At 39.3% G+C, this 15753-nt stretch overlaps 1 protein-coding gene across 1 annotated transcript; it reads left to right on the forward strand.

The window, feature by feature from the left end:
* The first annotated feature begins 618 nt into the window (after window positions 1–618).
* On the forward strand, window positions 619–14896 carry LOC122979272 (NACHT, LRR and PYD domains-containing protein 3-like). The gene is made up of 15 exons (XM_044346602.1): window positions 619–798; window positions 2360–2514; window positions 3627–5543; window positions 6226–6402; window positions 6595–6843; window positions 7058–7228; window positions 7332–7505; window positions 10449–10498; window positions 10596–11164; window positions 11267–11322; window positions 12139–12353; window positions 12522–12790; window positions 13049–13165; window positions 13264–13405; window positions 14071–14896. Exons 2-15 carry the CDS (start codon window positions 2360–2362, stop codon window positions 14391–14393), a joined length of 4584 nt encoding a protein of 1527 aa, XP_044202537.1. The 5' UTR covers window positions 619–798; the 3' UTR covers window positions 14394–14896.
* Window positions 14897–15753: the final 857 nt, after the last annotated feature.

Raw genomic sequence — 15753 nt, forward strand, 5'->3', positions numbered from 1 at the left:
TATTCTGTATTTTAACCTCAACGCCTTTTCAAGTACAAATCCCCAAACACATTATTACTGGATCAGACTGAGTTTACAGTCATGTCTCTGTGTCTTTGATCTATATATGTTTTAAATCTTTAACTATATTTTTCATCTTCAGTTGTTGCCTCCTTTGTTTTGTGCGTCAGATTAAAGCTGAACAAATATATTTAAAATGTAATGAAGTTGCAGCCTGATCCACAGTCAGATTCCACTTTATCATCATTAAGGAAATGTAAGTCTGGTAAATGAGGAATTAATGGACGACACTGAATAAAACTTTATTGACCTTTTCCCGCTCTGACTCGGGCTCTTCTCTTTTTTTTAAGATAAATGTACAGGTCCATATAAGCATCAATATCTCTACATCCACTGGATTAAAATGGGGGCGCTGCCTCTAGCGGAGTTAGTGATTCCACTTGCCATTACTAACCATATTGCCATGTTTTATTATTGAATATGCACTGAATCTAATTTATTATTAGTCACCTGCCTCTTTTAATATTATGTTATTTACTTTGTTACTCTTACAATTTGTAAGCTTTCACGGAGTCTTAATTTTTGTGTGTACTTGAACGCCCCTTGAACGGGCCCTCGCAGACTTCGCGGGTACGCCCCTTGTTCAGTCACAAGTAATGTGTAATGAGTCAATACTCGTGACGCAATTAGATATCGGCAGCGAGTGGTTAATTTTTGTTTAGTTTCAGTGTGTATTTTCTGTGACTGCTGCTGTGAGAGTTGGCTGTTGAGAGCTAATGCCGCTGTGTTTGTTACCAGGTACATGTAATATTTTTTATTGGTTCGGTCACTAGTCTGCTATGCCTGGTGCCCGTGTGTATATTTTCTATGACTGCTGCTGTGAGAGTTAGCTGTTGAGAGCTAATGCTGCTGGGTTTGTTTCCAAAATAAATCCGGGTCAGAGCTGAGAAGCGACTGTGTGCGTGTCATCCTTAACACAATGCCAGAGAGAATACACCACTGCTACACGGGGAAGAGAAAATTCAGATGTGTTTGTAGCATATCAGTGTACTGTATATACTCAGGTGGCGTTAGTAGTGATCTCAGGAAGCACTTCCACATTGTTAGACGTTATATTTTACTCCACAACATTTCAAAAGTAAATCATTTTGTCTACTTTTAATCCATTACATTGTATGACAGCTGAAAGTGTTAAATCTTCAGATTTAATCTTATATAAGACAAAATATATAATGCATAGCTTTACAGCAGCTATCAACTATCCGACATGGTAAGTATGCAGTAGCTGTAATGCCACGTGTTATCTACAGTATCCATCTGGTTAAACATTAACTTTTTAAACAGGTAACACTCTCAAAGGCACCATTACTCTGAAATAGGATTTTGGATATGTGAGTACATTTTATTGCTAATCCTTTACTTCAAAAAGTATATATTTTGAAAACAGGACCATTAATTTAAATGGAGTAATTTCATATTTAGTGCTGCTTCCCTTACTTGAAAATTTGAATAGTGTGCAATATCCACACCCTGTAAACCTGTAGGTAGGCTATATCGCAGTCTGTTACTCTGTGAGGTCAACAGTCCACAGTGAGGGAGACATAGGAACAGGGTGGAGCTGGTCCCCAGACTTCACATGTTTTACAAATTTAAAGCGTTGTCTTTACCAGTCTTAGCCATGCTGCAATAAATAATCCACACAGACAAACCTGTAAGTAAGTCGTCTGACATACCTACCTCAAACCTAACTGTAATTAAGTTAATTCTGTGCTTCAATGCTCTGGTCTAATTAAAACAACAAGCTATTAATAGATCATTGTGTTTTTAATGATTTATGAAGACTGCTGTTTGTGGTTTTGTCTTAGAGTGCATGGAATCTACACATGAAGTTTATGCTCAGCTTTCTATCTGTGTCCAGATTGCAGTTGTTGATGTAAAACAGAGATGTAGTTTATTTCCACAGTACAGTAGAGGTTATATCATGTTCAGGTAGTACAGGTTATATCATGATAAAATGATTATTGGTTTAGGATAAGATAGCTCTATTGTGTCAACAAGAGTCACATTACTGAAATAATGATGTAACATTGTGTTTAAAATACTCACTGTACCATTATAGTTATCTAAACGGTATGCTGTACGTATCACAATGACCAAGACATGTCGGAGTAAGCAGCACACTGTTAGTAATAAAGTCAGTAAGTGATATTTCTGTTATTACAGGAAAAACTGTGAAGCATACCATTTCTTCTTCCCCTCTGCATCTCATTATTTTCTGTGTTATTTACTCAAACACTTCAACTTTCATCTTAGTTTTGCTCGGCTTTAACTATAGTACCGCTCCCTGTTTCTACAAAAGATGGCAGGCACTGCGAGAAAACATCAGATGGATGAGGAAGTAGATGTGATTGAGTCACCACAGAAGGATGGGGAGGAAGATGGAAAGACGAAGAGCACAGAGGATGTAGATCCTCCAACGAAAGGCCCCAGTGGTGCAAGTCTGTTAGAGGAAAGGTAAGATACCAGTCTATAATACACATTACAACATGCTGAAAACACAGCTTTAAAGGAAGACTATGCAATATTTGAAAGAAGAACTAACATAAACTTCTGAGGATAAAGGTCTCATTTATGTGCAATAAAACACAGCTGGGCTCAGTTCAGTAAACTCAGGGGTTTTGCTGCTACAGCCTTACTTGGTCTGGTATGAACGGTTGCTTATGGTGGCTAATTGTTAGCAAACTGTGACTTCATGGCTCTTCTTATGCTATTATACTATATTTTAACATATCACAGATAAATATTTATATAGTTTTATTACAAAAGTAAAAAGACATATTTATTGTATCCTGCTGGTGGTCTTGCTCACTCATCAAATGATAACTTTAAAGAGAGAATCTCAGGAAATTAAGGGAAATTCAAGGTCTTTGTTTATACACATTAATCAGGTTCAAACCTGCATTCTAAGCAAATTGAAGTCCAAAGTCATAATCCTTTTAGTTATGTGCTTGGCTGTCCTTGATCTGGTGACCAATGTGAAATGCATGCTGAGATAGTGTTGTCCAAGTTTATACCATGGATGAAATGTATCAGTGCAGTTCTTGGGGTTTTAGTTTACACATCAGCTCCCAATACACTCCCCATATACTGTAAAGGGTGGCGCAAGAACACCTCTGGCATTTGGACTGTTGTTAGGTAAATGTGGTTTTGTAATTGAGACTGGACTTGGGCCCTGCCTGATGACATTGAGAAAGGCCTTTAATTATCCTGTATCTGCCACAGCTGGTCACAGTGGCTGCTGCTGAGCAAAAGAGACATAATAAGGCCTTCGCCAATCTGCGTTCTTGTCTGTACCTTCTTGTGGACTTGTGAAACGTCATCAGTCGCAGCCCAAGTACTGCTCCAATTCAAAGTCATCTAGTATGCTATTAAGCTTGTATCAGATACTCCCTTCAAACGATGAGCATGTAGTTTTACTATACAAACTGCTGCTGGTCAGCCTGAAAGTGATGAATCAAAGTCATTTCAAAAGTGATATAGAGCTAAAGTTATTCCCATACAGTTGTTTGTGTTGATGTGTGTGATGATACACAATATATTTTATTTTATTTTTTCCCCACTTTCAGGTTACGATCTTTATATGTGGACAACCAAGGTCCACATCAGATGGACACCACTGAAACAGAGAGCAGGGGTGGTAAGGGCAGAGATGCAGAAAGACTTTCTGGATGTGGTGAAGGATCTGCAGACATGGAAGGGAATGCAATCACAGAGAATGTTAAACAGAAGCTTAAAGCCCATCTGAGGGAAAGGTTTACATTCATATACGAGGGCACGTCAGCCAGTCAATCGCAGCTCAAAAATGTCTACACAAGACTCTACATTACTCAACAGGCTGAGGAATATGGTTGCCAACCACATGAGATTCTCGATCAGTTTAAACTCCCGGACCAGGCGTCACCATTTTCAGAGTATCAACAGATTGACTGCCTGGATATCTTCAAACCAGGAAGGAACATTTCCCAGCAACAACCCGCAAAAGACAAAGCCATCAAAAGAGTGATGACAAGAGGGATTGCCGGCATTGGCAAGACAGTTGCTGTCCAAAATTTTGCCCTAAACTGGGCAGAGGGAAAATCCAACCAGAGCATTTATTTCATCTTCGTGCTCCCTTTCAGAGAACTGAACATGCTCAAAGAGGGTGAGTACAGTCTTCTGCAACTCCTTCTTCACTTCTACCCTGAACTGAAACCGCTAGAAGATACACAGACACTTGTTAACAAGCAAGTGCTGTTAATTTTTGACGGTTTGGATGAAAGCAGATTTCCACTGGACTTTGATGGGACCATGAGAGTGAGTGACGAACATCAGAGATCAACAGTGGATGTGTTGCTGACAAACCTCATCAAAGGGAACCTGCTGCCGAACGCTCTGCTCTGGATAACTTCCCGACCTGCAGCAGCCAGTCAGATTCCCTCTAAGTACATTGACCAGATGACAGAAGTGCAAGGGTTCACTGACAGACAGAAGGAAGAATACTTCATGAAGAGATTCAGTGCTAATCCAAAGAAAGCCAAAGAAATCCTGTCTTGTCTCAGAGGGATGATAAGCTTCTGTTTCATGGGCCATATCCCAGTCTTTTGTTGGATCACCGCTGAGGTATTTCAGAAAGGATGGGGTGACCAGAGGAGTCGAACGATCACAACAATGACAGAGTTGTACATTTATTACTTGCTAATTCAAACACACAGAACAACACAGAAGTATGGGAAGAAAAGCTCAGAATCACAGAATGCTGCCATGCTCTTTAATCTGTCCAAGCTGGCGTTCGAGCAGCTGCAAAAAGGAAACATCATATTTTACGAAGAGGACCTCAGAGAATGTGGCATTGATGTCGACAGGGCCTCAATGTTTTGTGGATTTTGCTCAGAAATCCTGAAGCAAGAACATGGGCTGTATCAGAAAAAGATGTTCAGCTTTGTGCATTTAAGCTGTCAGGAGTTTCTCGCTGCTCTTTACATGTTCCACTGCTGCATGACAAAGAACATCAGCACTTTGAAGTCTTTCCTCGATGTTGACCCTACAGATCTGGACTTGCTTGAGTTGCAGAAGAGGATTGTGGATAAGGCCTTGCAGAGTGAGAAAGGTCAGCTGGACCTGTTTCTCTGCTTCTTCCTTGGATTCTCACTGGAGTCCAACCAGAAAATGCTACAAGGTTTACTACCACAGACAAAGAGCAGCTCAGAGACTGTTGAGGAGATGAAGAGATACCTTCGAAATTTTCATGCAGGAAACATCCCACAGGAGAGGTGCATGAATCTTTTCCTCTGCAAGTATGAGCTAAAAGAAGAGAGATTCCAGGATGACATCAGAATGTTTCTACATTCAGGAGCAAGACTCTCACCCATTGACTGCTCAGTAATGTCCACCATGCTGCAAATATCCAGGGAACTGATTGATGAACTTGACTTGACAAAATGCATGACACCATTGGTGGGGGTTGAGAAACTTATCCTGCCAATGAAGAACTGCAAGCGGGCAGTGTAAGTACCATATAAAGTAAATTCTGATTTAATGCAAATAGGTGTGTTCAGACTGAATGTGAGTTGAATTACTGTGTTATGATATTTGCAGGTTTGACCACATGAGAGGTTTTGCAGTCTCTATCTATTTGGTGAAAATCACTTATGGACCATACAGATTTTTGCTGTAGTTAGCTTACAACTTACCATGTATAGTACGTAGAAGGGTCTTTCCTTCTCCTTGTCTCTGTACATTTTGGAAAGCTTAGTCATACACCCTTGAGAAAAGTGTGCACCAGACTTCCACCAGCCGAGCAACTAACTGAATGGAGATAAAATAATTTAATCGTGCAGCTTTTTTTAGAACAAAGTTTATCAGACCGAATGGATCAAATTCTGATAGTGAAATGAGTCATTTTGCGAGGAATGTGTGATGATCAAAACAATTTATCCACCGTTTTACAGCTGCAACAGTAGCAACAGAGTAGGCTAAGGTGGAGCCTATGACATAAGTGTCAACAGTGTTTTTGTAATTATTATCACTGCCAGAAAAAGTCCCACAGTCCAGCTTTAAATTATAAGCATCAAAAGATGGTGCATATAGCATCGTGAGAATCTATCATATATATATTTATACATATTTATAAGATTTCACTGTAGAGTTCATCTTTTTTTCTGTTGTTGCTTTCCTTCTGGTTTACAGACTCAAGAGTGGCCATTTGAGTGATAAACCCTTTGCGATACTACTCTCCATTCTTCAGTCACCAGACTCTTGCTTGCGGGAGCTTTGCCTGGTGTGTTTTTCTAACGCCAACGTTTCTCTTCCTGATATTCTCTTTGCTGCGTTGGGAAGTCCTAACTGCAAACTTCAGATACTGAGGTCAGTTTATGGTCAAAATCTGAACTAATTCCCCAGACTTTTGTGCACCGTCGATTTAAAATGTGAGAAGTTTTCGGTTATAATTACTAGAGTTTGTGTGTGTGTTTATTAACTGAAGTCATCCCAGTACATTTGAACCTCTGACAGACTGTCACTACACCTTGTTTATAAATGATGTGATGTTTTGTACAGATTGTCTGGGTTTTCTCTGGATTTCCGTCATTGTCACACACTGACAAATTTGCTACAATTAAAACAATCATCCCTGAGAGCGCTGGACCTGACTGACTGCATATACAGTTACCCACAAGATTATAGTGGATATTTTTCTAAAGAAGTGGAGAAGAAGGAAAAGTATGATGATGTCAACGATGAACTAAGTCTGCTGACTATTATTCCCACTATCTTGATCGGTCCAGTCTGTAAACTGGAGGAATTCAGGTACATGTATTTAGTGCTTGTCTACTTTTATTGTTTTCATCATTTGTTTTTTGTGTTTTTGCCTGTGTACTTTGGCTTGCCTCTGGGTATGAAATGTACTACAGTATGTAAATAAATGTGCCTTGCCTTGCCTATAGTGACAGCATCATCCTCACATAATGTTCTCTTGTTAGCAAAAATGTTGAATTTTTATTCATTTTTGTCTTGATTGCAGCATGCCCGGTTGTCTCCTGAAAAGTAAATGCTGTCAAGTGTTTGCCTCGGTGCTCAGCTCAAATTCTCAGCTGAGAGAGCTCAACCTCAGCCGCAATGATCTGCAGGATTTAGGAGTGCAGCTGCTCTCTGTTGGACTGGGGAGTTCAAAATGTAGGCTGGAGATACTGAGGTACTGGTACACATCCTGGACTCATACGTTGATCAGATATTATGCAACATGCAATACAGGGTGAGGTGTGGTATTTTTTTAGTGAGAACCCTCTTCTCTGCAGGCTGTCATGTTGTGGGATCACAGAGGAAGGCTGTGCCTCCCTGGCCTCCGCTCTGAGGTCCAACCCATCCCATCTGAGAGAGCTGGATATCAGCTACAATCACCCAGGAGAATCAGGAGTGAAGCTACTTTCTGAAAGACTGGAGGACCCAAAATGTAGACTGGAAAAACTCAGGTTAGTAAACTGTAGAGTTCCGACCTTAAATTAAGGTTTCATTTCCCAAATACAGACAGCAGTTTTAGGGTAGTGTTTTCCTGCGATTATATCATATGATCTGTCAACTTATTCTGCTGACCATCCCAGAGTAAATAGAGTATAGCTGCAGTCCGTTGGATGCACAATTTATGCGCTGATATGTTGTTTTCAGGGGGAGTTCTGAGATGATTTCTTCTGTTCTTATGATATTTATTTCAGTGTTTCTTTCATGACCGGCTAATGAGTAAGTCAGTGAGAATTTTTTTTTTGAACTGGCCCTTTAAAAAGCACTTCTCTGAGAGGTGTGTGCTCTGTGCAGCAGAGAGGAAGCTGGCAGGCTGGTTATAAACATGCGGCAGCGGTTGCGTCATCTCAAGCTGTCGAGACGACAGATATAGGAGGAGGCTGAAGCAACACCGTGTTTCAGTTAAGTCAGCGGTAGGAAAATATTGAAAAATGTCTGTAAGAGTAACGTTAAAAAACGACAGCTCACCAGTTATTTTACAGCAAAACGCGATTTTCATTTCGCTTCAAACTACGAGCTAAAATGGCAGCACATTAACAGAGTGCGCATTTCTGTCGAGTAACGTTACAGACTGAAACAGGTCTGGCTTCAAACTGTATTCATGTCCAAACTTAACTGACTGTTGGAAAGAAACAACTGAGGTACTGGGGTACTGAGGATAGGCTAGTGCACACTAAACGGGAAAAGAGCATGTTCTTTGTTTACAGCTTAAAGAACTGAAAGTAACTCAAGAATTACCCTCTGCTTGGAGGCCGATTCACGTCATATCTTTATAGCCCTTACAAAGTATCATGTTGAGCTTTTAATGTGTTTAAAGGTGTTAATTCAACTTTACTGTCATTTTGGAGGCTGTAATTTACACTTCTGTTAAACAGATTCAACAAAACTGAACGTGTAGGATTTGTTTCAGGGCTATAGTGGTGGAAAGTAACTCAGCATATTTACTCAACTACTGTACTCAAGTACAGTTTTGAGGTACTTGTACTTGTACTTGTACTTTGATGTTACCTCATACTTCCACTCCACTACATTTCAGAGAGAAATATTGTACTTTCTACTCCACAACATATATTTGACAGCTTTAGTTACTTTTCAGATGAAGATTTGACACAATGGATAATAATAACAAGCTTTTAAAGTACAACACATTGTTAAAGATGTAACCAGTGGTTTCAAACCTTTTTGGCTTTTTGACGTCTTACGAAAAGGAGTGTGTAGTCAGGGTCACATTTCAGATGTCTCATCCCAATACTTTTTTGGGATATTTTTGCTCCTATGTGACTCAGACCTGTTTTGTTTTTTTTCATAACAGTCTGAACAGCACAAACATGGAACCTGATCTTTTCAATTCTAATTTGGGCCACTTTCATATGTGGTCCTAAATCAGATACAGGTCTTTTTTTTTTTTTTTTTTTTTTTTTTTTTTTGCAATGCAACCTCAGTCTGAACAGTCATAACGGAATTTGTGCAACTTTTACGTCACTTGTCTGAACTAAGTCTCTTGCCATGAGAGTCTTGTGGAGAGGCGCTGACAGATAGAGTTAAATATAATGTGAATAGCCAAACAAAAAAATCGGACCTGAGCAATAAATCCAAACTGAGCACTGAGGATTGCAGTGTGAACGTAGCCTATGAGTTTTTAACAGCTCCTAACCTGACACCAGATGGTTTGTTACACAGAACCATCTGAGAAGTCATTCTCGGAAACTGTTTGGAAAAGAACAGGCACTTTCAAAAAATACTCGGTAGGTGATGGATGAACCATCTGTCTATCACAGTCTTATCTTGAGAGGCAGCTGGATTCATGGGATCACAAGATCCCCTCATAGGATGCTGATTGGTCTGAACCACCAGTGGTTCAAAGCACATAACTTGAGGTTATCGCGTGATGTCGTGATCTTGTGAATCCAGCTGCCTCGCAAGGTAAAACAGCTTCACCAAATAGTGATTTTCCCCTCCCCTCCCTAAATGTTCATATGATCCAATATTTCACCAAAAATCAGAGATTAGAGAAAAAGGCCAAAAACTGAAAACAGATTTGTGTATCAGAACTTTTTTTTGTGTATCAGAACGTTTTTCCCTCTCCCATTAATCATCTCACGACCTCTCAGACATATCTGGTGACCCTTTGGAGGGGCCCGACCCTTAGGTTGGGAACCACTGGACTACACTATGTATAAAGTCGTTGAAACTATTACTATTCACTTCACTATTAATAAAAATAATGATGTCATATAATCACAGATCAGTCACTACAGAACAAGTGCTTTTACTTTAAGTACATGTTGTTGCTAATATTTATGTCCTTTAGTAGGATTTTTCATGCAGGACTTTTACTTCTGATGGAGTATTTTTATATTGCTGTATTGGTAATTAGGCTAAGTAAAGGATCTGATTACTTCTTCCACCACTGCCAGGCTGTTGTATTAGATTCATTTGTTTTAACTGGGTGCACCTAATAAAATGGCAACTGAGTGTATTCTCTGCTAGCTGCAAGACTTCAAAACCTGAAAAGAAATTAATGTTGGCATCCTGTAATTTAAGTTCTTACCTGAATGTGAGATCTGAGCAGAAGAATATTTATCATTTAAATTGAACATTCATCATCAGCACAATTAAGTACCGATGGCATGTACTTCATCTTTATTTAGTCAAGTATAATTAACTTAAGACAAGAATTGTCAGAATTTCCTATTAACTTGTGAAATAAGAAACATTCTCTAGGTCTGTTTATAAAATTATAAAATGTTGCATAATAGGATAGAATGCAAACTTAATTTGCTATGGCATGAGAAAATGTGAGCCTCATGTTTAATTTGTAATAATATCTGATGTCCATTTTAATGACTGCCACGGTAAAGGCACTTTCTCACTGTCTGTTCCTCTGTGTTCCTCAGTGTGGAGCATGATGAAGAGCACTGGGTAAACCCACAGCATCTGAACAAGTGTAAGCTTTTTATTCACTGAATTTCTACTCTGTCAGTTTTCATTGTTTGACAGACAAGACTGAAACCTAACCATCATGCTCTCTATTTCTTTTATAGATGCCTGTGATCTCACATATGATCCCAACACAGTTAATGAACACCTCCTCCTGTCTGAGTGCAACAGGGAAGTGAAGTTTACTGAAGAGAAGCAGCCATATCCTGATCACCCAGAGAGATTTGATGAAGAGAGCCAAGTACTGTGTAGAGAGGGCCTGACTGGACGCTGCTACTGGGAAGTGGAGTGGAAAGGATTTGTGAATATTGGTGTGGCATATAAGAGTATAGAGAGGAAAGGACGGTGGGACACAGAAATTGACCGGAGCAACAAGGCCTGGTGTTTCAATATCACTGTGTGGAACGGTTATTCTTTCCGTCACGGCCACACAGAGACATTTATTCCTGCCCCCATCATTGATGTCCAAGCATTCCTGGCCAGACCAAGGAGACTGGGTTTGTTTCTGGACTGGCCAGCTGGTATCCTGTCTTTCTACTGGCTGTCTGGTGACACAAAAACTCTCCTTCATACTTTCCACACCACCTTCACCGAGCCTCTCTACCCAGCGTTCACTGTTTACGCTGTATCTTCTTTGACCCTGTCCAGAGTAGTGAAGCCTAAAATGGATCCTGTGAGTATTTCTGGTTGTTTCATAGCACTGCACTACAAGATGCTATCACTGTGAACAAACAAACTCATTTTTAAAAAATGTTTTTGTCTTTTTGGATTCCAGGCTCAGTCAAGCTTCATACCTGAGGTGACAACAGAAAGAATCGGCATTTCATACAAGTACAAAATATCATTACACAACAATTCACAGTATTCCTCCTAGTTTGATGTTTTTTCAAGTTGTTATTCTAAACAAGAGCTGCAACAATTAGTCAATTAATGGATTAGTCAATCAACCAAAAATTAATTGTTCAGGTCATTTTTCAAGCATAAATAACAAACATTTGATGGTTCTCGCTTCCCAAATATGAGGATTTGCTATTTTTCTTTGTCTCACATGATTGCAAATTGTATACTTTTGGATTTTGGATGACATCACTTTGGACTCAAGGAAATTATGATGGAAATTTTCAGTTTTTTAGACCAAAGATCAATCTATATTTGATGTTTTTGACAAAAAACTATGCATTCCACATCATTTTGTACCATTAGCATTACAATATTTATTTAAAAACAAAAACAGGTTGTAGTTTTTCATAGTACACTCAGGGCCAGATGGTGCACCTCTCTCTTCTTGGCATATGCGTTTATTTGAGGACAGCACAAGTAATTGGAGGAGACACGTTAACATTTACTAACATTGTGCTGTTTGCGAAAGTCAGTTTTGCACAGAAAATTCTCCACCTCTGAAAAACAGGCGTAAACAGAGCATGAATGGAATTTACAAGAACCACAAGGCAGTTTGTGTTTGTAAAAAGAAACGTGCATTAAATATAGCTTGTACAGGTATATAAGGGAAAAAAAGACTTGTAGAAACAGAAATTAAGCAGGTAGGCTTTTATTAATGAACACAATATCTGATTATCTAATTTGGATTTGAACTTTACCATCAATGATGGCTGATGGGAGTATTTTCCACTGTTCTGTGTTTTACAGGTTCATTTTCCCCGGTCCAGGTTTGTTCCAGTGTTCTTTGACTGGACTGGGGTTTAATGTGACTCATGAGGGGGAGGTCATGTACAGGACTCTGATTTGGAATGACATGCTCCTCCAGCCAGCTCATAAGGTGCCTGCAGGACCGCTGTTCAGCATCGAGTGTGCTGAGGACTCTATCCGTCAGCTCCATCTCCCACACTGTGAACCTGAACCTGGTAAGAACACTATTGCGCCCTGTGATCACACATTAAACCAACAGAAAATAGTGTTTTCTTTTATGTACCTAAAGTCTGTAACAGTACTTTGTAGTATACATGCTGCGATGGAAATGACACTGAGTGAAACTGTTATGGGGCTAATTTGAGGGTCCTACATATTCACAGCACTGGTCTCTGAAAGCCTCGCTGTCGTCAACATCACTGACGATGGCATGAGCATCATACAGCCGCTGGAGGTTACTGACACCCACGTGATTGTGGACGTCCCTCACCTCTCTTCCTTTGGCATCGTCTGGGATCTCATCAAGAGGTTTCTAAATTTCATGACGAAACCAGTATATGGCCAAGTCCTGCTGTTCCTGCGACCACCGCTCCGCTCAGGGAAACAAATCCTCAGTGTGATTCTGCTACCAAGCAACGTGCCTCTGCTGGAGGTAAAACCCTCTGTCACATCATAGTTTACCATCAGTATAATACACTCTTCTAATACACTTGTATTCAAATAATCTGATCATTAGGCTTCATGTCATCACCTCAAAAGCACTGTTAAGTATCTGCTTGTTAGCACATTGTGTCCTCTTGTGGCGAGTAATGGTAATGTCCTCATGTTTCAAGACTGAAACTTCAAACAGTGACATCTTTGTGAGTAATAAAGTTAAACCCTCTAACAAAATGTTCTGATATCACTGAAGGTAAAAGCACAACATACAGAATCTGAGTTCATCAAGGCCCCCTCCTGCTGTCTTCTCTACAAAGAACAATATTACAGCCTCTGTAGTGACCCAGACAGCTATAAAATACAGCCACCAGTGAGTATGAGCATCAAACACAACTTCTGCTGCCTCTGCATACAAGTCAAACCCCAACATATGGTATAATGACATGTTTCCACTTCATTTCATTTCAGCGTGCACATTTTTCTGACAATTACGGCCCAAATTACCACGCGTCGTATGAGATCATCCTGAGGACGAGCACAGAGGAAGTGACTCTGATGTTGCGAGATCCAGACAGTGCACAAGTCTGGCAGCACTGCCTTCATCTGCCTGGTAAATACAATGTCACTCAGTCGATAGAGCACCAAATAACACCATATGCAGCCATGCACATGCAGTGGCTTTTGAAAGTGTTCAGTGTTCATACTTCTTCTGTCATGACATTCCTGGAATTTTATGAAATTTTGACAAGTTATGACTTATATGATTATATAAGAATTAGGGCCTTTAGCATAAACACTACCTAATCTTATTAACCTAATCTTAAAGGGTAAGTGCTGATATTTTTTCTATTATAACAAATCCCCTGAAAAGACCCACACCAACAATTAATTGATCCCACTAACAAGTATTGTGAGTGTATCCAAAGCCTGATTTACCATACTGGTCCTAATATGAGACATCCCTTCTTTTCCAATACATGTTTTTGGAAAAAGACTTTTTTGAACATACAACACACTTACAAACTTGTCGATACGTTTCCCAGAGATAATCCAAGAAAAAGAAAGTCCTCATCCTGGAAGCCTTATCTCATAAAAGTGAAATAATACCATCAAAGCTGAAATTGTAGCTTGTCAATCAGTCACACACTCACACTCTATCCTGTCAGGCTGTTGAAAGAGTTGAAATGATTTTGTCATGGAAGAGCTCCCATTGAGTTATGGAAATTCTTCCCATTTCTAGCTGGCCTCTGTTGTTGAATCAAATTCTTTTTTCAGCTTCATCTTCAGGTGCTTCATCAGTTCAAAATCTGCCAAGGATGGGAGACAACATCTCAGCAGAAGAGAAGCTGCTAACTGTTAGGTCAGCATTTATCTACAGAGTGTCTTATCCTGTTCTGGACAAGTTGCTGGATGAACTTCTGGGACACGGGGTTATAACTGATGCTGAGAGGGAGGCAGCCATGGCCAAACCCAGGCGAGACAAAGCACGAGACGTGATTGACATGGTGCGAAAAAAAGGAAGCGATGCCAGCGAAAAACTGATTACCCTCTTCTCCGAGGATGATACATTCCTTTGCAGAGAGCTCGGCTTAATCTGATGCAAAAAATATTTAGAGTGATGATCATATGAAGCCATGATATCATCATTTCAATCTGAAAAGCAATGAAGTGAAACACTATAAATAATGATTATACTCGAGCAAATGTCATGAATCAGATGTCGAGGAAGTGAACCATATAGGATATACAACACAACAGAGCCCTGCAGCCTGAATTACACATTACATTTAATCATTTTTTCAAACTGTGTCAACAGACTTTAATGTAAGTGATACCACAAAGAGCGAGCAGAGACACTGGCATACACGTCTTGCTCTAAAACATTCCTTATCAAGTGTCTTAAAGTTGTTTATTGTATCTCAAAATCACAATTATATTTCTGTTGATATAATTGCAAAGAAAGAAGAAAACTTGATAATAGGAAAGTTATATCGTTATGTGTGTGTGCTGGGGAACAGTGAGGGCTGTTTGTAGCTGTTGAACATGATTAATTATTGCAGTGCATTTTGTACACTTAAGAGGACATAAATCAATGTATGAACAGCTTTCATGTGCTTGCTAATTATTTTCACACATTACAGAACAGTTGAGATTTAGTGCATAGTGAGTAACTGCCATCTCCTCAAAATGATGCTGGAGTTACAGATGATGTCCTGTTTAGTAAATACAATGTGGAGTCACATTAGCCTGATGCAAAGCAGCCCACACTTCATATCATTCCTTTTTGTCATAAATTTGTATACTTTGTTTATATTTTTCTTTCTTTCTGATATTTTATGGATTTAATCATATATTCTGTGTGCTTTTGGACTTTATATACTTGGATCTTCTATGTTAATTTGAGTATTAAAACATATTTTATTCTAATATTATCTCTCTACACAATTGTCTAAAGGCTATTTCAAAGCCTACCCAAAAGTGCTAGGAATATAATTCTGGTTGAGAATATAAAATACCTTTATTTTATTTTTTGTTTTGGGGCCAAAACTTAAATTTAGGAGTTGACCTACCTGACTAACATTATTATTATTATATTCTATCTTAAGTTGACAATAAATGTCATTTTAGGAACTTTATTCATGCGTGATTCCCTTTTTTGTCACTGAATTTGAGCCAGTTCGTGACAATTGAAATATATCAATCCACCTGTTTCAGATGTTATCACTCGATTGAATTGGCGTTATCCACTAGATGGTTTCTGTAACTCAAAGGTAATGATGATAACACCCTGCTGAACCTACTAGTAGGTGTAGCAGGTCCCTTCTAACCTATATCTATGAGGCTGAGAACCACTGATAATGCACATTCAATGGAGTGATAACATTTGAAGCATAAATCAGACTTTGTATATCTCTGATTCATCCCAAACAGTTTTGTGTTCCTTCTATCTCGTAACAA

This window comes from Thunnus albacares, chromosome 3 (assembly GCF_914725855.1).
Source record: "Thunnus albacares chromosome 3, fThuAlb1.1, whole genome shotgun sequence".
Lineage (NCBI taxonomy): Eukaryota > Metazoa > Chordata > Actinopteri > Scombriformes > Scombridae > Thunnus > Thunnus albacares.